General features: G+C 41.3%; 1 protein-coding gene across 2 annotated transcripts in view; it reads left to right on the forward strand.

The window, feature by feature from the left end:
- The first annotated feature begins 453 nt into the window (after positions 1-453).
- The window catches only part of stat3.2 (signal transducer and activator of transcription 3, gene 2), a 32,076-nt gene continuing 7,784 nt past the window's right edge, over positions 454-24,745 (forward strand). Inside the window, exons 1-20 of one of the 2 annotated variants that reach the window (XM_031894685.1) lie at positions 454-1,117; positions 4,919-5,062; positions 5,287-5,431; positions 7,811-7,909; positions 8,465-8,560; positions 8,659-8,740; positions 9,187-9,281; positions 12,441-12,592; positions 15,324-15,482; positions 17,302-17,394; positions 18,207-18,266; positions 19,112-19,141; positions 19,338-19,431; positions 20,156-20,203; positions 21,148-21,231; positions 22,048-22,146; positions 22,317-22,452; positions 22,534-22,586; positions 23,264-23,358; positions 24,529-24,668. In XM_031894685.1, coding sequence (XP_031750545.1) covers positions 4,935-5,062; positions 5,287-5,431; positions 7,811-7,909; positions 8,465-8,560; positions 8,659-8,740; positions 9,187-9,281; positions 12,441-12,592; positions 15,324-15,482; positions 17,302-17,394; positions 18,207-18,266; positions 19,112-19,141; positions 19,338-19,431; positions 20,156-20,203; positions 21,148-21,231; positions 22,048-22,146; positions 22,317-22,452; positions 22,534-22,586; positions 23,264-23,358; positions 24,529-24,668 — 1,888 coding nt within the window. In that variant the 5' untranslated portion in view covers positions 454-1,117; positions 4,919-4,934. The remainder of the gene's footprint in view (positions 1,118-4,918; positions 5,063-5,286; positions 5,432-7,810; positions 7,910-8,464; positions 8,561-8,658; positions 8,741-9,186; positions 9,282-12,440; positions 12,593-15,323; positions 15,483-17,301; positions 17,395-18,206; positions 18,267-19,111; positions 19,142-19,337; positions 19,432-20,155; positions 20,204-21,147; positions 21,232-22,047; positions 22,147-22,316; positions 22,453-22,533; positions 22,587-23,263; positions 23,359-24,528; positions 24,669-24,745) is intronic. The other variant, XM_031894684.1, reaches the window with a different exon arrangement.

The raw sequence follows: 24,745 nt of genomic DNA on the forward strand, positions 1-24,745 counted from the left end.
CTGAGTAGTAAGACCCCATTGCGCCTACCCTTTACCTCAGGGGGTGACTGAGTAGTAAGACCCCATTGCGCCTACCCTTTACCTCAGGGGGTGATGCAATTAAATTTAAGTCCCCCAGTGACTAGGCCCCCTCATATGATGACTATTAGCCCAATTTGGCCCAGTGTCTGTGTGGCTAAACTGGGCCCACATTGGCCAATGAGCAGATGTTCAAGTGAACGCCACTACTAGTGTTTTTACTACTTTTTAGAAAGCACACACGGGGGGCGGGGCTACAGAGTGGGCGGGGACATACGGGAAGAGTTTATGGCTGGGGGCGGTGTTTGAACGATAGAGATACGGGAAGAGGCAGGAAAGCCACATTCTGCGTCCAACCACCTTCAATTGTCAGACATTATGTTTCATTCATCCTTCCTGCTGTTTCCTCCTTCACTTATCAAACTCCCTCCAGTTTTGCCACCCCCTTTACACATCTTTTCCAAGAGAAAATGACCTGCTGTTTGTGACACATTGAAAGCAAATTATTAAATGGAAACGCTAAACATCCCGATTCTCCACACACATTGAAAAAAAAAGACACGTTTTTGTGTCAAAAGTTAATTTACTTCAACTCAACCGCATACACTACAAGCTGCTAAATTCGCTTAGCTGTGATTGGCTGAAAATAAACTTGCCGCAGCCTTCTATTGGTTGATATTGATCAGCCCGCCCTCTGGATAGCGATGATTGGTTGTTATGGAATGGAGCGGTGACAGGAGGAATGGTGCGTAGGGGATTCCAATATCTGTGTGTTTGTGTTCGCTGACGGAGAACTGACGGGAAGCAGTTTATTAAACTTGGCTGGGGGCGGAAATAGGGGCCCCGGTGCCGTGGGTAGACCCCCCCCCTGTGCTGAGGTAAAGAGATTAGTTTCGATTTGTAGCAGCCAATAGGTGGCGCTATTGAGTGAGCGGCGTGTATGGGATGGGACGTTCTGTCACTGTAGCAGTAAGTAACGGGGAACCGGAGCAGCGCAAGGAACCCACTGACTGCGTTACAACCGGTATATGCCTGAGCTGGGGAACCCGGGCTGAACCACTTCTCTGTGCGGAGAGGGTGCAACTGAGCACCCCTTAAGGTAAGAGCACAATGCCCTGAGCGTATGGGGGCTTGGGAACTACAAATCCCAGCATGCACCGGTAACATAAACATTTTGGCAACTACTAATCCCAGCATGCACTGTTAACTCATTTCAACTATGTTACGTTTATTATGTATTACTTTCATTGGAATATGGGAACACTGTACATAATATTGGCAGGTTTAGCATTGGAACCTTTCTGTAAATGTCATGTTGAAATTTAATGTAGGTTAGTATTTTGTTAGACCTCGCAACAGGTGATTGTGCCTAGGGCGGAAGCCCTTGGGTGCCTATATAGTCAATCAATCAATACAAAAAATAGGAACCCTCCCCAGCCCTCAGTGTTGGAAATCGCTGGAACATATATGATGTCACTCCCACAAGTACATGTGACATCACTTATACAACCTAGGGGGGCATATAGGTCGGGTGCCTAGGGTGTCATTGACCCTAAATACAGCGCTGGTAGGACCCCCCCAATACGACATCCCTGGATTTTAAGCATGAATTAACCCCCATCGAGGTCCCATACAGCAAAGCTGCATTTTTTCCCCCCCCGGGGTGCGTTCTACTGTATCTTTCTTTAAAATTTAGCACAAGACTTGTGTTGAAAATGTGTCTGTTCTTGTATTCTTTCCCCTTATATTAATTTTTCTTATCTAAAGTTGTTTTTTTGTTTTTTAACCGAATGCATTACCCTTTAAACAGGGTGATTTGTTCAAGGTGAGGTAATGAGCTCTGTATAAACAAGCCCTGATTTGCAGCCTCTGTTAGGCTTTGAGATAAGTAGCAGCTCATTATTTAGGGCTGATCTGGGGATGGGTAATTTCCTTTACCGGCTTCTTCTCTGCTCAGCAGAAACATGCATGTGACAGTCCTGTCTGGCATTAGCCATAAGCTGCTCATTATCAGGGCTACTCAGTTGGCTGGTAATTAGTTTTAGCAGGTACCAGGAAGTGCTCATCAGAACCAGGAAGTGCTAAAGTGAAACTGGTTTCATGATCTTCTTTTGTGCCAGAAATAACAAAAAATCAGAGATATTTCTAACTTAATAGGCAAAAAATGAGGTTCAGCCAGATCATGGTGAAAAGGGGGTGTATACTTTCCCCTTGAGTCGTAGCAACCTGCATCCTATGTATTTCTTAGTGAAGACCAACTGAAATGTTGCTAAGAATAGATCATTCTATAACTAAAAGTTAACCCGAAGGGGAACCACGTCGCTAATATTTGCTATCAAACCCCATGTTATGAATATTTCCCCCCGTGGTTAGTTCCCCTTTAGATATAATCCATCAGACATTGTGATGCCCCAGTAAGTGCCTGAGGCTGTTATATACATGTCAGTCTGAGCAGGGAAGTCAGTTCAGTCACCGAGTGTTTTCTTCCCGGATTACAGTCAGTCTCCTCCTCCTCCTCCTCCTCCTCTCCACTTACTGGAAATGAGCCTGGCATCAGGAACTGTCTCTCCTATGCCCTGTGCCTGCACTCACTCACATATATTCATTGTTCTGCCGCTCTCTTACCTTCTCTCTGACACTCTCATTTTGCCTTATGTGGCATTCTTGCCATCTGGTACATATACATAACTGCACAGCAGTCTGCCTGGAACGTTCAGCAGCTCTCCTGTTTGGAATTTTAGCAGCTATCTTGTTGCTAGGTTCTTCTTTACCTTAGCAGCCAGGCAGTAGGTTGAATGAGAGACTGGAATATGAATAGGAGAGGGACTGAGTAGAAAGATAAGTAATATAAATAATAATAAAATCGTAAGATCGCAGAACAGAGATTCGCAGAGATTTGGGATCTTGCCAATCTATCCCTTAGGCTGCCCCCCCCCCCCTTTGCAAGGCTCTGAGCACCCTTGGGGGGGGCACAGCCACAGGGAGACGATGGCGTAAGGTATGAAAGAAGTGTTTTATTCTTGTAGTATACGGGCAAAGTTTTTCCCAGTCCAGTAACTAAAAGTGACCAATAAGTTTAGGATCGGACTGGGCCGCCAGATCCGATCCCTGTTAGCGCTTCACTGCCCGATGGTGTCCTCCCCGGGCGGGGGGCACTATAGGGGGGTGCAGGCCCTGCACGCTCCAGTCCAACCATGAGTAACTTAGCTTAATGGTCTAAAGATGAAGGCAAATATCTGATTTGTTACCAAGGTTGCTGAACAGGGGCATTGGGCAAACCTTGTCCATGTTAGTAAGCAAGCCTCTGGTTTTGTGACCTTATTGTAAAGGTGGCCATATAGGGGCAGATTTCAGCTGCTGGTTTGGGTCGTTCAGACCAATTGGGCAGCTTATCTGCCGGTGTATGGGCACCCCCGACAGCCCTTCCCGACCAATATCTCGATCAAGCTGGTTTGATCTTCCCATTGAACCGATGGGGTCCTTGATTAGACGGCACATATACAGGTATGGGATCCCTTATCCAGAAACCCGTTATCCAGAAAGCTCCGAATTACGGAAAGCCCGTCTCCCATAGACTCCATCAAATAATTCAGAATTTTAAAACTGATTTCCTTTTTCTCTGTAGTAATAAAACAGTACCTGTACTTGATCCCAACTAAGATATAATTACCCCTTATTGGGGCAGAACAGCCCTATTGGGTTTATTTCATGGTTAAATGATTCCCTTTTCTCTGTAATAATAAAACAGTACCTGTACTTGATCCCAACTAAGATATAATTACCCCTTATTGGGGGCAGAACAGCCCTATTGGGTTTATTTCATGGTTAAATGATTCCCTTTTCTCTGTAATAATAAAACAGTACCTGTACTTGATCCCAACTAAGATATAATTACCCCTTATTGGGGCAGAACAGTCCTATTGGGTTTATTTAATCATTAAATGATTCCCTTTTCTCTGTAATAATAAAACAGTACCTGTACTTGATCCCAACTAAGATATAATTACCCCTTATTGGGGCAGAACAGCCCTATTGGGTTTATTTAATCATTAAATGATTCCCTTTTCTCTGTAATAATAAAACAGTACCTGTACTTGATCCCAACTAAGATATAATTACCCCTTATTGGGGCAGAACAGCCCTATTGGGTTTATTTAATGGTTAAATGATTCCCTTTTCTCTGTAATAATAAAACAGTACCTGTACTTGATCCCAACTAAGATATAATTACCCCTTATTGGGGGCAGAACAGCCCTATTGGGTTTATTTCATGGTTAAATGATTCCCTTTTCTCTGTAATAATAAAACAGTACCTGTACTTGATCCCAACTAAGATATAATTACCCCTTATTGGGGCAGAACAGCCCTATTGGGTTTATTTAATGGTTAAATGATTCCCTTTTCTCTGTAATAATAAAACAGTACCTGTACTTGATCCCAACTAAGATATAATTACCCCTTATTGGGGCAGAACAGCCCTATTGGGTTTATTTCATGGTTAAATTATTCCCTTTTCTCTGTAATAATAAAACAGTACCTGTACTTGATCCCAACTAAGATAAAAATAATCCTTGTTGGATACAAAACAATCCTATTGGGTTTAATTAAGGTTTTATTGATTTTTTTAGTAGACTTAAGGCATGGAGTTCCAGATTACAGAAAGACCCCTTATCCAGAATACCCTTGGTCTCGAGAATTCTGGATAATGGGTCCTATACCTGTACCAGCTGATCAAATTAGTCGGATATCACCCACCTTAGGTGGACAGATCAGGAGACGATACGCTCGTATGGGCACATTAAGACAGTATGAAAGCAATGTTACTCCTCCCTGAGTGATATCTGGCTCCTACAAGAGTGAATACAACCATTGTAACAGTTTCTACCCTTGTTTCATTCAGCTATCTAGCACACAAAATGGCGCAGTGGAACCAATTGCAGCAGCTGGACACGAGATACTTGGAGCAGTTACACCAGCTCTATAGTGACAGCTTTCCAATGGAGCTTCGCCAGTTCCTTGCCCCGTGGATCGAGAGCCAAGACTGGTGAGATTCCTGCCACAAATGTGTTTTTCCTGCTCACTACTTTGGGGACTTTCTAAAATGCAAACAAAAGAGCAGAGGGTGCTCAAGCAGTGTAATGCGCCCCCTAGGGGCAAGTGAGTCCTACTGCTCTCTATGGATCCTGAACTCTTTTTAAATACATATATGTTTGCTTGTGAGATAGCGCTAGGCACAATCCGTATCCTAATTATCCCATTTGTTTATAGGGCATTTGCAGCCAGCAAGGAGTCCCATGCCACACTGGTGTTTCACAACCTACTGGGGGAGATAGACCAGCAATACAGCCGATTTCTGCAGGAATCCAACGTACTTTATCAACACAACCTGCGGCGGATTAAACAGTTCTTACAGGTAACCAGAGCGGTGTCTTTGTAATGCTATTTTTATATATATTTATATATGTGTGTATTCTGGATAACAGGTCCCATACATGTGTGTGTGTGTGTATATATATATATATATATATATATATATATATATATATATATATGTGTGTGTATGTATGGGACCTGTTATCCAGAATACTCAGGACCTGGGGTTTTCTGGTTAATAGGTCTTTCCATAATTTGGATCTTCATACTTTAAAGGGGTTGTTCACTTTGATTTAACTTTTAGTATGAGAGAATTATACTCTGAGACTTGGTACTGTTTTATTATTACAGAGAAAAGGGAATCATTTAACCATGAAATAAACCCAATAGGGCTGTTCTGCCCCAATAAGGCGTAATTATATCTTAGTTGGGATCAAGTACAGGTACTGTTTTATTATTACAGGGAAAAGGGAATCATTTAACCATTAAATAAACCCAATAGGGCTGTTCTGCCCCAATAAGAGGTAATTATATCTTAGTTGGGATCAAGTACAGGTACTGTTTTATTATTACAGAGAAAAGGGAATCATTTAACCATGAAATAAACCCAATAGGACTGTTCTGCCCCAATAAGGGGTAATTATATCTTAGTTGGGATCAAGTACAGGTACTGTTTTATTATTACAGAGAAAAGGGAATCATTTAACCATTAAATAAACCCAATAGGACTGTTCTGCCCCCAATAAGGGGTAATTATATCTTAGTTGGGATCAAGTACAGGTACTTTTTTATTATTACAGAGAAAAGGGGAATATTATTTTTATTATTATTTGATTATAATGCAGTCTAAGGAAGGTGGCCTTTCTGGATAATGGGTAAACATTCTTTACCAGCGGAGTAACTAGTGGATGCAAAAAAATGTTTGAAGAGGCCCAGCGTGAACAGCCAACCAACAGCCAATGCGTGACCAAATCCTCCACCCCTCGCCCTCCTGTCCGATCGCTTCTCCCCCACTCCCTATCCACTCTTAGGTAGGAGAGCGGCTGGGCAGGGGGGTAACAACAGAGGAAGCAGACCCTGCTGCCCTAGGCCTAGGTTTGTGTGGCTTTGTGTTAAAAGCCGTAGCAAAATGTAAGTAGATCACCTCTACTGAAACACCACTGTGACACCTACTACATAGGAAGTTCCTATTCCCGAAGCATTCGTTTTGTGATGTTTGTTTGCTCATTGACTGGGGGGGCAAAAATGTAGGTTCTGACTGTAACAGGAAGAATTGTAGGAGTTAAAGAAACCACTGTGACCCAGTGATTCCTTCTTAGTCACGTAAACAACTCTCATAGCGCAATCAGCACACATTGTTCATTATCACAGAAACAGAGGATTTTCTTTTGTTATAAAAGCATCTTTTTATTTATTGCAGTTGTAGCTAAATGTATTATAGAACGAACGGTGAAGGAAAAGGAAGAAGAAGCTTGAACCAAGGTCACATTACTCATGTAGTTTAGATGGGTGCTCTCCAAAACCCCACATTTGCCAGCCAGTGGCGTAACTACCAGGGGAGCAGTGGGTGCAACTGCACCCGTACCCCCCCCCCCCCCCCAGTAGGGCCTGACATAGTCACCATCACTAAGAAGTAATCCATTGAATGATGGGTAGCCCTCCTTTCTTCCTCCAGCATGACTCTCGGACCACAAGATCCTACATATTGTGCACATTATTTAGTAATTCATATAAAATGCAACATTAAATGAATACTCATAGACCGTAAAATCTGTCTATCATCTGTCTATCTATCTATCTATCATTATTTAATATAACATCTATCTATCTATCTATCATCTATCTATCATTATTTAATATAACATCTATCTATCTATCTCTATATCTTTTATTTTTTAATATGACATCCATCTATCTATCTAGCTATCTATGATTATTTAATATAACATCTATCTATCTATCTGTCTATCTATCTTTCATTATTTAATATGACATCTATCTATCTCTATCTATCTATCAATCATCTATTTAATATAACCTCTATTTATCTATCTATCATCTATCTATCTATCCAGTATACCAAATATCTATCTCAGGTTTTTACTCAGAGTTTGTTATCACAGACACATCTGAATTATTCTGGTGTCAGCGACTAAAATGTTTGCTCAGTAAATGCGTTCAGTAAATGCATCCAGTCAAGTCTTCCCATGACACTGTACCCCTTTTAAGTAGACAAAAATGGAGTTTGGGGGTGGTATCATAGTTTCTAATATAATATCTCTGTGAGAAAGAAATTCCCTTTTATGTGTACATAATGACTTGACTTGTAAACGCGTCTGTGGCAACTGAGCCATAGTTAGGTAAAACGAGAAGATTAAACACCAAAAGACCTTAACCTCTCTTTTGTCTGTTATTACAGAGTAGATATTTGGAAAAACCCATGGAAATTGCCCGAATCGTGGCCCGGTGTCTGTGGGAAGAAGGGCGACTTCTCCAAACTGCCGCAGCAGCTGCACAGGTAAGGGCTCTCTCTGTCTAGATCTTTCCCTGCCAGACAGTACTTATAGTAGTATAAGTATAGTACAGTAGTATATATATATAGGATATATATATATATATACAAGTATATATACTTTCCTATAAAAGGTTATTGAGATTTCTGACAGAGTCAGGTTGGGTCGACCTTTTCTCCTCTTGTGATATAGGCCATAGGCCTTAAAGGGGCGGTTCACCTTCAGTTTAACATTTAGCATGTTATAGAATGGCCTTTTCTTATTAATTATCTTTTTATATAGGCCCTCCACTATTCCCTTTTCCACTGCCTGGTTGCTAGGTTAAATTGGACTAGCAACCATATCGCTGCTGAAATTCCAAACTGTTGAGCTGCTGCACAAAAGGTTAAATAATTCAAAAACCACAAATAACAAGAAATGGAGACCAATTGCCCTAGAATAGCATTCTCTAAATCATACTAAACATTACAAAGGGGTGAAAAACCCCTTTTAATGAGCACATATCCAGCCAAGTATCTAATGAATGTGTCCATTGAACCAGTCTCTTTGTTTCCATACAGCAAGGTGGTCCAGCCTCGCACCCCACAGCAGCCGTGGTCACCGAAAAGCAGCAGATGTTGGAGCAACATTTACAAGACGTGCGGAAAAAAGTTCAGGTACGAGGTGGATTTTGTTTATCCCTGGCCGTTGATAAACCCCTGTATTTTTTGCCCAATTTCATTGATTGCACAAAATGTAACAATCGGTTTTGCAGGACCTGGAGCAGAAGATGAAAGTTGTCGAGAACCTTCAGGATGACTTTGATTTTAACTACAAAACTTTAAAAAGCCAAAGCGGTGAGTTAAATAGACTGCAGTATGGTATTTATTTTATTAAACTTGTCCACCTTTGAGTTAACTTTTAGTATGATGTAGAGAGTGATATTCTGTGACAATTTGCAATTGGTCTTCATTTTTTTTTCAACTATTTCAGTATTTGTTCACCAGTTTGGAAATTCAGCAGCTATTTGTTTGCTAAGATCCAAATTACCTTAGAAACCAGTGTGTGGTATGAATAAAAGACAAATAAGTAATATAAAGTAAAAAATAACAATTAAACTGGAGCCTCACAGAGCAATAGTTTTCTGGCTCAGGGGTCAGTGACCCTCATTTGAAAGCTACAAAGAGTTAGAAGAAGAAGGCAAATAAACTATGACAAATAAATAATGAAGACTAATTGCAAAGTTGCTTAGAATTGGCCTTTCCTTCTGTATTATATCACTGGTTGCTTTCTGTTCCTGCAGACCTTTCTGAGCTGAATGGCAACAATCAGTCAGTCACAAGGCAGAAGATGCAGCAGCTGGAGCAGATGTTGACTGCGTTGGATCAGTTGAGAAGGGTAAGGTGTCACTGATAACTGAATTATTTCTTACTATTTCTTAAGTTGTTCTATGTGTGTAAAACTTGAGATGGAAAAGCATCACTTAAACTTCAAAAAGCTTAAAGGGAAAAGAAAGTCAAAGTCACTTGGGGGTGCCAAAATGTTAGGCACCCCCAAGTGACTTTGACCACCTACCTTTTACCCCGGGCTGGTGCCCCTGTGAGGAGGGAACAGCACCAGCCCGGGGTAGCTGCAGGCGCTTCCTTCCTCTTGTTTCGCTGCGCGCGCATGCGCAGTAGAGAGAAAAGCCGAACTTAAACATTAAAGTCGGCTTTTCACTCTACTGCGCATGCGCCCACCGCTGGCATTCAGGAAGAGGAAGCCAGAACACGGAAGCGCTGCGCTCCAGGTGCCCCGGGCTGGTGCTGTTTTCTCCCAACAGGGGCACCAGCCCGGGGTACGAGGTAAGCGGTTAAAGTCACTTGGGGGTGCCTAACATTTTGGCACCCCCAAGTGACTTTACCTTTCGTTTCCCTTTAAGTTATGTTTGGGTGGAGTTCCCCTTTAAAGGGGAACTCCACCCAAACACAACCTAAGCTTTTTGAAAAGTAAAAATAATTTCAAGCAACTCTGCAATATACATCAATTAAACAATATGCAGCCTTTTCATGATGTTTAATGTAATAATCTGGTTTGGAACAGTTCCCTAAGCCCCGCCCCCTGTTCCCCTGCTGATCTGGCTGACTACTTTGTGACTCATATAAACTGTAACAGTAGTTGCCTGTCCCTGAGCCTGCCTTCAGCCTGCCTCATCCCAATCCCACAATTCCCTGCTGCACACGTGATGTCAATAAGGAAAGGAACATCCCAGTGCAATGCATTGTGGGTTATGTAGTTCCTGCATGCTGTCTGAAAGCTGTGGGGAAGTTGTTACAATGTGTAACATCAGTGTTTAGTCCCTCCTCCCCTGCCAGGATTACAAATGATGCAGAAAGAGAAGAACAGTTTTGCAGCTGGATTTCAGCATATAAAAATGGTATTTATTCCTACTGTTTGAAGGAACAGATTACAGGGATAGGGATATTAGGGGTTTCTGGGCTGTGTGGGGCTCTTTTACAAATTTTGGTTCTGAAGCCGGAGTTCCCCTTTAACATAAGACTTCAAAAAAGGTTTATGTCATAAAAGTGTTCTGTGTAAAATATGTATTAAAAACCACACGCATCTACACTCTCAACCACATAAAAAAAGAGTTGACATGAAGAGATGATTTCCATAGTTATAGGGTAGTCCCCTGCAAAAGTACTATATTGTGCAACATCATCTTGCTTGTCACACTGTTTAACCTTGTGGGTCCCTAAGGGCAGGTAAGTGACAGCAGCACAGAGTATGTGCAGGGAATCAGCAGAAAAGAAGATGGGGGGGCTACTGGGGCTTCTTTGGGGGTACAGATCTTCCCTGCTAAAGGGCTGTGGGTGCCTTGGGCTGGTACAGAAGTCCAAAATATAATGTACAGCATTTCTGCCCTACTTGTTTGTGTGCGGTGGGAAAAAAACACCTAAGGGTAACGTACAAGTTAACCTTTGTGGCCTAAAAGAAATTCCCTGTTTATATTCACTTTCTGTTTTGGTAAACGGGTTAGTAAACCTATTAGGAAGTGTTTTAATAAGACTGAATTAAACAATGTGACCCTATTATAGATTGATCTGTACTTTCAACTGGTCTATTCGCCACACATTCCCTACCAATTACAATGAGGGACACATTCCCCAATTACTCAAATATAAGGCCAGACCCTGATTATACCCTGACCAGAGCCCCCAGTCTGAACCAGCAGAAGAAAATAAAGTGTGAATAAAGAGCAAATTCAGTACAAGGGGGACTGTATAAGCCAGAAGTTACAAGAGGCGAGAGATACAGGGAAAGGGACAAAGGCCTGAGAAAATTCAATAAGAAAACTGCCCTAAATTTATAGGTTTATTGGATAGAAGGAAGCGGATGAGGAGGCAAAGCAATGGACTAATGAGTTATCAAAGATAGACCAGAATACTTAGGATGCTCTTCTGGCTGCCACCTGTATAGTGTCATACCTTTAAATGTATATAATATACAGTTTGGTCATTTCTCTATGGGACCAAACTGTTAATTATATCCTTATAAACGGTGCTTAGTGATGTCATCAGTTATAATCGGGGCTTAGTGACGTAATTACTGTCACATGATTTACTGAAACTTGAAAATTATAATAAATAAAGTGCCCCCTGTTGTAAAATATGAGGATATTAGAAGTCACCTCCGATTTCCATGTCCCTTTATATGGTCATGGAACTCCTCTGTTACCATTATGTTACTTATAATATCCCTATACGTTACAATAGGGGGTACTTTATTCACTATATATTATAAGGAACTCCTCGGGGGCTTATAATATCCCTATATGTTACAATAGGGGGCACTTTATTCACTATATATTATAAGGAACTCCTCGGGGGCTTATAATATCCCTATATGTTACAATAGGGGGCACTTTATTCACTATATATTATAAGGAACCCCTCGGGGGCTTATAATATCCCTATACGTTACAATAGGGGGTACTTTATTCACTATATATTATAAGGAACTCCTCGGGGACTACTAATATCCCTATATGTTACAATAGGGGGTACTTTATTCACTATATATTATAAGGAACTCCTCGGGGACTTATAATATCCCTATATGTTACAATAGGGGGCACTTTATTCACTATATATTATAAGGAACTCCTCGGGGGCTTATAATATCCCTATATGTTACAATAGGGGGCACTTTATTCACTATATATTATAAGGAACTCCTCGGGGACTTATAATATCCCTATATGTTACAATAGGGGGTACTTTATTCACTATATATTATAAGGAACTCCTCGGTGACTTATAATATCCCTATATGTTACAATAGGGGGTACTTTATTCACTATATATTATAAGGAACTCCTCGGTGACTTATAATATCCCTATATGTTACAATAGGGGGTACTTTATTCACTTTATATATTACATATAAGTGATTTTTACAGTGAGCTGGGGGTTTCACATAGGCGATTACCATTTTTCACCTCCCAGTGATTGTAACCTTCTCCATTAACATGTACGAGACAAATAACAGATTGTTTGCCACCTTTTCAACCTGCAGACTATTATTAGTGATCTGGCCAGTCTGCTGTCAGCCATGGAATATGTTCAGAAGAATCTGACCGACGAAGAGCTCGCTGACTGGAAGAGAAGGCAGCAGATTGCCTGCATTGGTGGGCCCCCAAATATTTGCCTTGATCGTCTGGAAAACTGGTAAGTTAAGGGTTAATATTTGTTATGAGCAACTTTAGTCACAGTTATAAAAAAAACCATGACTAAACCTCTAAACCCACAAAAATCCAAATGTTGATAAATCTGACCTACAGTGTTATAGAATGGCCAAGTTTTCAATTGCTATTTATTTTTTATAGTTTTTGAATAACTTCCAACTTTCAAATGGGGGTCACTGACCCCGGCAGCCTAATTACTATTGCTCTGTGGGGCTCCAGTTTTATTGTTATGTCTTAATACTTATTTTTCTATTCTGGTCCTCCCCTATAAATATATCCGACTTTCATTCAAGCCACTCCCTGGTTGCTAAGGTCATTTAAACCCTAGTAACCAGATAGCTGCTGAAATTCCAAACTGGAGAGCTGCTAAACAAAAAGTGAAATAATAAAAAAAAAACATAAATAATACAAAATGAAAACCAGCTGCACATTTTCTTAGAATATTACTCTCTATATCATACTAAAAACTTGTAGTTTTTGAATTATTTCAGTTTTGTTCAGCATCTTTGGAGTTTTAGTAGTTATCTGGTTGCTAGGGTCCAGATGACCTCAGTAACCAGAGAGTGGTTTGAATGAGACAATGGTATATGAATAGGAGAGGGCCTGAATAGAAAAATAAGCCATAAAAGTAATAACAATAAAACTCGAGCCTCACAGAGCAATAGTTTTTGGCTGCCGGGGTCAGTGACCCCCATTTGAAAGCTGGAAGGAGTCAGAAGACGAAATAAAATAATTAAAAAACTACAGAATTAAATAATGAAGATCAATTGGAATGTTGCTTAGAATTGGCCATTTTATAACATACTAAAAGTTAACCACCCTTTTAAGTTGGAAGTAAACTATTTCTTATAATACACAAGTTCACTGACATGAATGACACAATACAAATAACTTGAGTTAACATGTAATAAGCACCATCTGTAAGTCACACACCCATATATATATATATATATATATATATATAACAACCTGGCAGGGGATAGCTGGGTGTGTATGTAGTACTGTTCTCACCTTACAGATTTACTGGAAATATGTGTTAGTTGGGACATAGGTATTAATTCCTCAGCCTGTCACGCATTTATCTTAAAAAGCCACAAGCAGGTGTAGCTGCCAGTTATAGCACTTTACTGCTGGTTCCTTTCAGCTAATAAAAAGTGCCCAAGGCCCCTCTGCCATAACTCGTGCTTCTCTGCTGCAGTAAACAGAGTTGGAAACCTGTTGGACCATTGCATACCTCCCATCATTTGAAAAAATGTAAAAAGGGAAAAATTTTGGACCTTGCCCATTTTTGTGACCACACCCCCAAAATGCCCCTCCCATTTTGGGATCTTGTTTTATGTGTTATTACAGTTTTGCTAAAAAGGTAAAATTGCCCTTTTAAGCAGCAAGTCTTAGTTCCCCCAAGAAAACTATATATCTTATTAGTTATAGGGATGCATTGAATCCAGAATTCGGTTCGGGATTCAGCCAAGATTTGGCCTTTGGATTTGGATTCGGCCGAATCCATGCTTCTGGCCGAACCGAATCCTAAAAATCACGTGACTTTTTTTTCACGTAAACACGTAAGTTTAACATTTTTCCCAGATTTAACCCTTTCAAAACCTAATTAGCTTTAGGATTCTGTTCGGTATTCGACCAAATCCTTTATGAAGGGTTTGGGGGTTCGGTCGAATCCAAAAAAGTGGATTCGGTGCATCCCTAATTAGTTACAATTGTATCTCATTGCAGGGGGTGAGTATTCTGAGCTCTGCCAAAAGCTTCCTTATCTAATTCAACTTGAGAAACTTTGTATCTTTTTTGGCATATAGTGCAGCAGATCTAAGGGTAATGAGGGACTTTTCAATAAGAATCCGGGACTGCGGGTTGAGCTGTTGCAATTCGGGACACTTGGGAGGTATGCCAATGGAGCCATGCAGATTCTATTGACCTTAGACTGGAGTGTTGTGTCGGGTCAGGTACCCACAGAATACTGCCAGTGTGGTTGGGATTTGGTCGGAAAACCCCTGTTACCTGTCCTAATGGTTTTTGTGAGAAGGCCCGGGCCTAGGGCGGCACAAATTGAGGGGCGGCATGCCGCCCAGCCACACCTGAAGTTTTCTTACCCCCTGAGCACTGTGGTCTTGGCACGTGTCCCCTGTGCTTCGGGTGTAAGTCAAATGATGCATGTGATCCTGGGGTTGGGATGGCTAATGGTGCCAGCCTCTGGGCACACTACACAGAAATCCGACCCTGCTAACGGGTGGTCCGTGGGTACCCTGCAGGGGTAGTTGGGAAGGATGTGGGCTGTTTAGGTGTGGAGAGTTTTTATTTTTTTATAAAAATACTAGACATTTTCTGCAGTGCTCACAGATTCGCTGTCACTTTTCAGGTTTTTGTGATGTTACTTGACCAAGAATTGTATGGCTCTCAGCAGGGGGCATGTCGGACAATTTAGCATTTGTCTTCGGGCCAGTTTGGGTTGCCCTGTGAATAAGCAGCTGTGTGGGTAAACAGGTGGGGTTGGATCTGTAACTGGCGGATCTGGGTCAGGCGTGGGTCTATTACACCTACGCAGGATGTAGTCTTCACCAGATGGGATTTTCAGCCGCCCCAAACAGTATCTGACCGATGCCTGGTTGGGTATTTATCAGGAAGGCCCTGTACCTAAGCATATAAACTGTGGACTGGAATAATAATATGTAATAATAATAATATGGCCCCTTTGTGATGTACAGGATAACCTCCCTGGCTGAGTCCCAGCTCCAGACCCGACAGCAGATCAAAAAGCTAGAGGAGCTACAGCAAAAGGTTTCCTACAAGGGAGACCCGATAGTTCAGCACCGACCCATGCTGGAGGAGAGAATTGTGGAGTTATTTAGAAACCTCATGAAAAGGTAAGAGCAGCTGCCCATTCCTTTTTCTTTCATAACCGCTCAGGTATGTTATTATTTGGTTTGTTGGGGTTAGGTGAGATGGAGCAGCTTCCCTCAGGCCTCTGTTATGACTTATAGTTCCCCATATATTGTCAGGTTGATCCAAGTCCTTTTATAAAATGACAGCTTTTACCGAAACGGCACAAATATTCCGGAGCGCTTTATGGAAACATCGTTCACAGATATAATTACCCCTTATTGGGGCAGAACAGCCCTATTGGGTTTATTTCATGGTTAAATGATTCCCTTTTCTCTGTAATAATAAAACAGTACCTGTACTTGATCCCAACTAAGATATAATTACCCCTTATTGGGGCAGAACAGCCCTATTGGGTTTATTTCATGGTTAAATAATTCCCTTTTCCCTGTAATAATACAACAGTACCTGTACTTGATCCCAACTAAGATATAATTACCCCTTATTGGGGCAGAACAGTCCTATTGGGCTTATTTCATGGTTAAATGATTCCCTTTTCTCTGTAATAATAAAACAGTACCTGTACTTGATCCCAACTAAGATATAATTACCCCTTATTGGGGCAGAACAGCCCTATTGGGTTTATTTCATGGTTAAATGATTCTCTTTTCTCTGTAATAATAAAACAGTACCTGTACTTGATCCCAACTAAGATATAATTACCCCTTATTGGGGCAGAACAGCCCTATTGGGTTTATTTCATGGTTAAATGATTTCCTTTTCTCTGTAATAATAAAACAGTACCTGTACTTGATCCCAACTAAGATATAATTACCCCTTATTGGGGCAGAACAGCCCTATTGGGTTTATTTCATGGTTAAATGATTTCCTTTTCTCTGTAATAATAAAACAGTACCTGTACTTGATCCCAACTAAGATATAATTACCCCTTATTGGGGCAGAACAGCCCTATTGGGTTTATTTCATGGTTAAATGATTCTCTTTTCTCTGTAATAATAAAACAGTACCTGTACTTGATCCCAACTAAGATATAATTACCCCTTATTGGGGCAGAACAGCCCTATTGGGTTTATTTCATGGTTAAATGATTTCCTTTTCTCTGTAATAATAAAACAGTACCTGTACTTGATCCCAACTAAGATATAATTACCCCTTATTGGGGCAGAACAGCCCTATTGGGTTTATTTCATGGTTAAATGATTTCCTTTTCTCTGTAATAATAAAACAGTACCTGTACTTGATCCCAACTAAGATATAATTACCCCTTATTGGGGCAGAACAGCCCTATTGGGTTTATTTCATGGTTAAATAATTCCCTTTTCCCTGTAATAATACAACAGTACCTGTACTTGATCCCAACTAAGATATAATTACCCCTTATTGGGGCAGAACAGTCCTATTGGGCTTATTTCATGGTTAAATGATTCCCTTTTCTCTGTAATAATAAAACAGTACCTGTACTTGATCCCAACTAAGATATAATTACCCCTTATTGGGGCAGAACAGCCCTATTGGGTTTATTTCATGGTTAAATGATTCTCTTTTCTCTGTAATAATAAAACAGTACCTGTACTTGATCCCAACTAAGATATAATTACCCCTTATTGGGGCAGAACAGCCCTATTGGGTTTATTCAATATTTAAATGATTTTTAGTAGACTTAAGTTATGAAGATCCAAATTATGGAAAGACCCCTTATCCAGAAAACTCCAGGTCCCGAGCATTCTGGATAACCAGTCCCATACCTGTATTGTGTCTAATGATAGTATTGCTCTTATGGCTGAATTGCAGAGTATTTCATTCTAAAATACTGTATTAATCAGGTTTTTCATCCCCCCGCAGTTCCTTTGTAGTGGAGAGACAGCCGTGTATGCCGATGCACCCCGACCGACCCCTCGTTATCAAGACTGGAGTACAATTTACCAACAAAGTCAGGTTTGTTGCTTCGAAAGCTGGTTTAACATTCAGAAATTGGCATAAATGCTGCATTTAGTTCTAAAACATATGGGTTCGCTGACAAGCTTTTTACACACATTTCTGAAAAATGTGTCCATCTTATGATACCTTGTATGGAAGAGTCATTTTTTATATTTTTTTTGCAGCTGTGTACAGCATTTTAAAGGGGAACTCCGGCTTCTGAACCAAAACCAAGAGCCCCACACAACATAGAAACCCCTAATATCCCTATCCCTGTAATCTGTTCCTTCAAACAGTAGGAATAAATACCATTTTTATATGCTGAAATCCAGCTGCAAAACTGTTCTTCTCTTTCTGCATCATTTGAAATCCTGGCAGGGGAGGAGGGACTAAAACACTGATGTTACACATTGTAACAACTTCTCCCCAGCTTACAGACAGCATGCAGGAACTACATAACCCACAATGCATTGCACTGGGATGTTCCTTATTGACATCACGTGTGCCGCAGGGAATTGTGGGATTGGGAGGAGGCAGGCTGAGGGACAGGCGACTACTGTTACAGTTTATTTGAGTCACAAAGTAGTCAGCCAGATCAGCAGGGGAACAGGGGGCGGGGCTAAGGGAACAGGGGGCGGGGCTTAGGGAACTGTTCCAAACCAGATTATTACACATTAAACATCATGAAAAGGCTGCATATTGTTTAATTGATGTATATTGTAAAGTTGCTTGGAATTATATTTACTTTTCCAAAAAGTTGTGTTTGGGTGTTTGAGTTCCCCTTTAATGCAACTAAACAGAATGCAGCTACAGTGTGTGTTTATTTTCAGGCTGCTGGTCAAGTTCCCCGAGCTGAACTACCAACTGAAAATCAAAGTTTGCATTGACAAGTAAGCAGAATTCTCTGTGCTAAATATTATTTGGATAAACCTGTTCACATGTATCTATTTTCTGTTTTGCTCTTTATTGCCAGATCCCACATTCCCATATAAAATTCTCTTACATTCAAGTGACCCAGGCATGCACCAATTCCTAAATCTGGATATTATTTATTTAAAGGGACACTGCCATGATATTTATGGGGCACTTTTTATCTCTAAATGACACTGTTACACAGCAAATATTTCCCTCTGCCATTTATCCTTTTATTCTCAAACCAACAAATGTATTTGTAGCTGTAATATTGGTGTGTAGGCGCCATCTCAGTGCCTTGTGCCTGAGTCTGAGCTTTCAGCCATCGCTACACATTAGAACTGCTTTCAGCTAACCTATTGTTTCTCCTACTCCCATGTAACTGGAGGAGTCCCAAGCCGGACTTGGATTTCTTACTATTGAGTGCTATTCTGATACCTACTGGGAGCTGCTATCTTGCTCCCTTCCCATTGTTCTGCTGATCGGCTGCTGGGGGTGAGGGGGGGGGATATCACTCCAACTTGCAGCGCAGCAGTAAAGTGTGCCTGAGTCTGAGCTTTCAGCCAGCGCTACACATTAGAACTGCTTTCAGCTAACCTATTGTTTCTCCTACTCCCATGTAACTGGAGGAGTCCCAAGCCGGACTTGGATTTCTTACTATTGAGTGCTATTCTGATACCTACTGGGAGCTGCTATCTTGCTCCCTTCCCATTGTTCTGCTGATCGGCTGCTGGGGGTGAGGGGGGGATATCACTCCAACTTGCAGCGCAGCAGTAAAGTGTGCCTCAGAATTGTATAATAAATGGCATTTTCTCCCTTGCAGGGATTCGGGTGAAGGCGCTGCACTAAGAGGGTGAGAAATGTTTTTGTGTGTGCTTTTTCTCCTTTAAAAATATATGTAGATATATTAAAATATAATGTAGAAAAGGTGCATAAATATAAATGTAGTTTATTTCACACAGACATACCTGATTCCCCAGATTGAAAAGAAGCCATGATAGTCTGCAATTCCTGTCTGACCGCTTCTTTCTACCTTCTATACCTTCTAGTTCACGGAAGTTCAATATCCTCGGTACAAACACCAAAGTTATGAACATGGAGGAATCAAACAATGGGAGCCTCTCTGCTGAATTCAAACACTTGGTAAGGAAAGGCATGCTGGGAGCACAAGCTGCAATATTTTATAGAAAATTATATTTTGTTTCTATGGTTAATATAAAGGGAACTTGGTCTAGTACATGGGACGGCTTCAGAGCTCCATTGTTAGTGGGGAACTCCGGCTTCTGAACCCCCTAATATCCCTATCCCTGTAATCTGTTCCTTCCAACAGTAGAAATAAATCCCATTTTTATATGCTGAAATCCAGCTGCAAAACTGTTCTTCTCTTTCTGCATCATTTGTAATCCTGGCAGGGGAGGAGGGACTGAAACACTGATGTTACAAATTGTAACAACTTCTCCCCAGCTTACAGACAGCATGCAGGAACTACATAACCCACAATGCATTGCACTGGGATGTTCCTTTCCTTATTGACATCACGTATGCAGCAGGGAATTGTGGGATTGGGAGGAGGCAGGCTGAGGGACAGGCGCTACTGTTACAGTTTATTTGAGTCACAAAGTAGTCAGCCAGATCAGCAGGGGAACAGGGGGGCGGGGCTAAGGGAACAGGGGGCGGGGCTTAGGGAACTGTTCCAAACCAGATTATTACATTAAACATCATGAAAAGGCTGCATATTGTTTAACTGATGTATATTGCAAAGTTGCTTGGAATTATGTTCAAAAAGCTTAAGCTGTGTTTGGGTGGAGTTCCCCTTTAAAAATGGTTTTGCTATTGAATCATTTACTTGTTTTGTCTTTCCCTTTAGACTCTGAGAGAGCAGCGATGTGGCAATGGGGGAAGAGCAAACTGCGACGTGAGTGGTTGATAGAAGTAACGATATGGTGCCCGTTTATCAGACCAACTTAATGAAACTATTACCCCCTCCCCCCCCCACAGTAGCAAGTATTTCCTATTAATCCACAATATAAGCGGCTCATTTATGTCCACAAGTGCATTGCACAATTATTTGTGTTTCCCAATTGCATCTGATTCGGCAACATTACTGCAACAACGGCCAATTTTCTTTTCTTTCTGTTTTTTGTCGCTCCTGGCGCCTGTATTTTTGTGTCGTAGCGCCACCTGCTGGCAGCACCTTGGTATAGCTACTAAAAGAATATATTCAAATATACACCCACTAATATCTTTGCTCTGTTACGGGGGAGATTTAGAAACGTTCCAGTTTCTTTCCACAATCCAGTTTTTTTGCACTAAAAAAAACTTGAATTTGAATTACGATTCCAAAACTTGAATATCGGATCTATTAAGTGCAAAAAACCTGCAAAATTGTAAAAATTGACCATTTAAAAGTACACAAGCTTCATAGGAAGTCTATGGGAATTGTTCCAGGCAAAGTCAAACCATATTGTCAATTCGAGATATTTAAGTTTTTCAGAATTCTTGGAGTCACAGAAAACAGCGACTTTTTCTAATTGTTGCCCCAAAACTATAATTTTTACGAATTGTCGCACAATAAAAACCAAAAACCACTAAAGTTTCAAAGCAAAAGAAGGATCTTCCAGGGAAGGGACATCTGCCATTGGCTTCTACATGATCTCGGCAAGTTTGTCAGTTTGGGATTTGTAGCCATTTCGTCACATTACAAATCTCAGAAAAGTTTTTTTCTTTCTGCCGGAGGAAAAAAAATCGGACGCTTAGTAAATGGCCCCCAAATGACCCAAGCAATACATTTCCAAACGTGCTAAGCCCTCCATTAAACAATGCTTCATGGCTAAAATAGTTTTTATTGTCTTTTCTTAGGCCTCCCTTATAGTTACGGAAGAGCTGCATCTCATCACATTCGAAACTGAAGTTTATCATCAGGGGCTGAAGATCGACCTGGAGGTATGAGATCAATAATAACATCACCGAATAGCAGCCCTCTGTGCCTTGGGTTTCTTTTATTGGTAGGAGTCAGGTATTAGCAACTTGATAGGTAATGATTCAACTCACAGGTCATGCCAGAGAGTTATAGTCACACAGGCCCTACATCCCACTACTGTGTGCAACCAAATGACTGCCTTTCTGTTAAATAGGTGATTCAGCAATGTTTCTATATATCTGTAACCTTGTTATGGGCTAAGGGGGCCCAGCCTGAAGGCCAGTTAGGGGGGGGATTTGGGGTGAGTGCTTATTTGTGCCCTGGGTACCCCTGGAACTATAGTGGGGTGACTGTTACCCCAATGTTTCTATATATCTGTAACCTTGTTATGGGCTAAGGGGGCCCAGCCTGAAGGCCAGTTAGGGGGGGATTTGGGGTGAGTGCTTATTTGTGCCCTGGGTACCCCTGGAACTATAGCGGGGTGACTGTTACCCCAATGTTTCTATATATCTGTAACCTTGTTATGGGCTAAGGGGGCCCAGCCTGAAGGCCAGTTAGGGGGGGATTTGGGGTGAGTGCTTATTTGTGCCCTGGGTACCCCTGGAACTATAGCGGGGTGACTGTTACCCCAATGTTTCTATATATCTGTAACCTTGTTATGAGCTAAGGGGCCGAGGTCAAACGTAGGCTCTTAAATCCAGGGTTTGAACTAGAAAACCTCTGCATTAATTATATAAGTACTGTGCATATTTTTAACCCTAGATAGAAAAAGCATCTTTCTCTGGAACTAAAAATGTAATTTAATTAAATTAATTTACTATTGTCTACTTTTAATACAGACTCATTCCCTGCCGGTTGTGGTGATTTCCAATATCTGTCAGATGCCCAATGCTTGGGCTTCTATCCTGTGGTACAACATGCTGACCAACAACCCCAAGGTAGGACTGGAACCATCCACGCCTGGTATTTTAGTGCCTTCTTCCCTTATATTGCCTTAAGATACAAAAAAGTTTTATTTTCTTACTGTACTTGTAGATATAAAGGGTAAATAACCCACTAAAGGCCATTTTACTAAAACTGCTTGTGATTACTTTATCTTCCCCTTCAGAATGTCAACTTTTTCACCAAGCCCCCCATTGGCACTTGGGACCAGACGGCGGAGGTGCTCAGCTGGCAGTTTTCCTCGACCACCAAACGGGGACTGAGTATTGAGCAGCTCACGACTCTGGCAGAGAAACTGTTGGGTACGGACTGTGGGCACTTCCTAGGATAGAAGCCGTGGTACTGCCGGCTGTTTCTCAATAATCTTATTTTTCCCACAACAGGTCCCGGAGTCAATTATTCCGGATGCCAAATCACCTGGGCCAAATTCTGTAAGGTAGATTTTGTTTAATTATTTATGGAAAGGCTTTATGTTTAGAATGCCGCTGTCCCACAATCCCCCAACCCTCGTCCCTATTTATGGTCTCCCAGATTACACAGCATATTTATGCAGCCTGCACTATTTAGATTGGGCATCACCTACTATAGTTGTAGTTCAGCAGCTCTGAAGTTTCAGCAGCTATTTGGTTGCCAGGGTACAAGTTACCTTAGCAACCAGGAAGTGGTTTGGATGAGAGACTGGTATATGAATAGGAGAGGGACTGAATAGAAAAGAAAGTTACAAAAAGTAACAATAACAATAAAACTGGAGCCTCACAGAGCAATAGTTTCTTGGCTGCCGGGGTCAGTGACCCCCATCCAAAGAGTTAGACGAAGAAGGCAAATAATTAAGAAACTATAACAAATAAATAATAAAGACCAGTTATTAGTACATTTTATTAGATAATTAAATAGATCATTGCAACCAGTCTGTGATCAACACAATCCCATCTCCCCATGAAATTTCCCACCTGAACCTTTGGATAACTCTTTGCATTTTAATATCCTTCCTCAGTGACAGAAAGAGTTGGCGGTTTCATGTGGATTACATGATCCACCATCAGATCTTCTGCTTCTTGCATGTGGTTTGTGTATCGAGCTGCTCACTGCTGAACACTGCCATTGTATTTGCAGGAAAACATGGCCGGCAAAGGGTTCTCCTTCTGGGTTTGGCTGGACAACATCATTGATCTTGTGAAGAAATATATCCTGGCACTTTGGAATGAGGGGTGAGTCTTGCTTACTAGCTGTCATGTTGTTCCTAAATGTAAATTGTTAAAGGGACACTGCCATGATTTTTGTGGGATACTTTTTATTTCTAAATGACACTGTTACACAGCAAATAATTCCCTCTGCCATTTAACCTTTTATTCTTGTACCAACAAATGTATTTGTAGCTGTAATATTGGTGTGTAGGCGCCATCTCAGTGCCTTGTGCCTGAGTCTGAGCTTTCAGCCAGCGCTACACATTAGAACTGCTTTCAGCTAACCTATTGTTTCTCCTACTCCCATGTAACTGGAGGAGTCCCAAGCCGGACTTGGATTTCTTACTATTGAGTGCTATTCTGATACCTACTGGGAGCTGCTATCTTGCTCCCTTCCCATTGTTCTGCTGATCGGCTGCTGGGGGAGAGGGGGAGATATCACTCCAACTTGCAGCGCAGCAGTAAAGTGTGCCTGAGTCTGAGCTTTCAGCCAGCGCTACACATTAGAACTGCTTTCAGCTAACCTATTGTTTCTCCTACTCCCATGTAACTGGAGGAGTCCCAAGCCAGACTTGGATTTCTTACTATTGAGTGCTATTCTGATACCTACTGGGAGCTGCTATCTTGCTCCCTTCCCATTGTTCTGCTGATCGGCTGCTGGGGGTGAGGGGGGGGATATCACTCCAACTTGCAGCGCAGCAGTAAAGTGTGAGTGAAGTTTATCAGAGCACAGGTCACATGGCTGTGGCACCCTGGGAAATGAAGAATATGGCTAGCCCCATGGGAAAAACAGATTACAATGCAGGATTCTGCTGGAGAAACTCTATTAACTGATGGGCTTTGAAAAAAAATGTTTTCCCATGTCAGTGTTCCTTTATAACGTATTGCCTTTAATATCTAGGAAATGTATTTTAAAAGTTTACATTTGGAAGGGATTTTAAATTTTGGTGCCCAAAAGCAATTCTCTCTGGCCCAACACTAAGGCTAAGAACCCATGGCCTTATTCACTATATTTCAATTTAATAAGCTTCACAAACACAATAGAGTTGTAATAACTACGGAGAATTTTGATGTGGCACAACAATGTTTCCCTGCAGATTATTTCTGTCTGATGGTGAGTAGCAGTAGGGTGAGTTGGCGAGAAGCTCTTGTGTTCCTAGTAGGCTTATAATACCCATATTTGTGATCACTCAGGTATATTATGGGCTTCATCAGCAAAGAGCGTGAGCGAGCCATTCTGAGTACCAAGCCCCCGGGAACGTTCCTGCTGAGGTTCAGTGAAAGCAGCAAGGAGGGAGGCATCACCTTCACCTGGGTAGAGAAAGACATCAGTGGTAAATATATTAGTGGAAGTTGTGTGTGTGTAAATATATATCTATATATAGGCTATAGGCATTTGATCCATTATCCA

The sequence above is a fragment of the Xenopus tropicalis genome, chromosome 10 (genome assembly GCF_000004195.4).
Source record: "Xenopus tropicalis strain Nigerian chromosome 10, UCB_Xtro_10.0, whole genome shotgun sequence".
Classification (NCBI taxonomy): Eukaryota; Metazoa; Chordata; class Amphibia; order Anura; family Pipidae; genus Xenopus; species Xenopus tropicalis.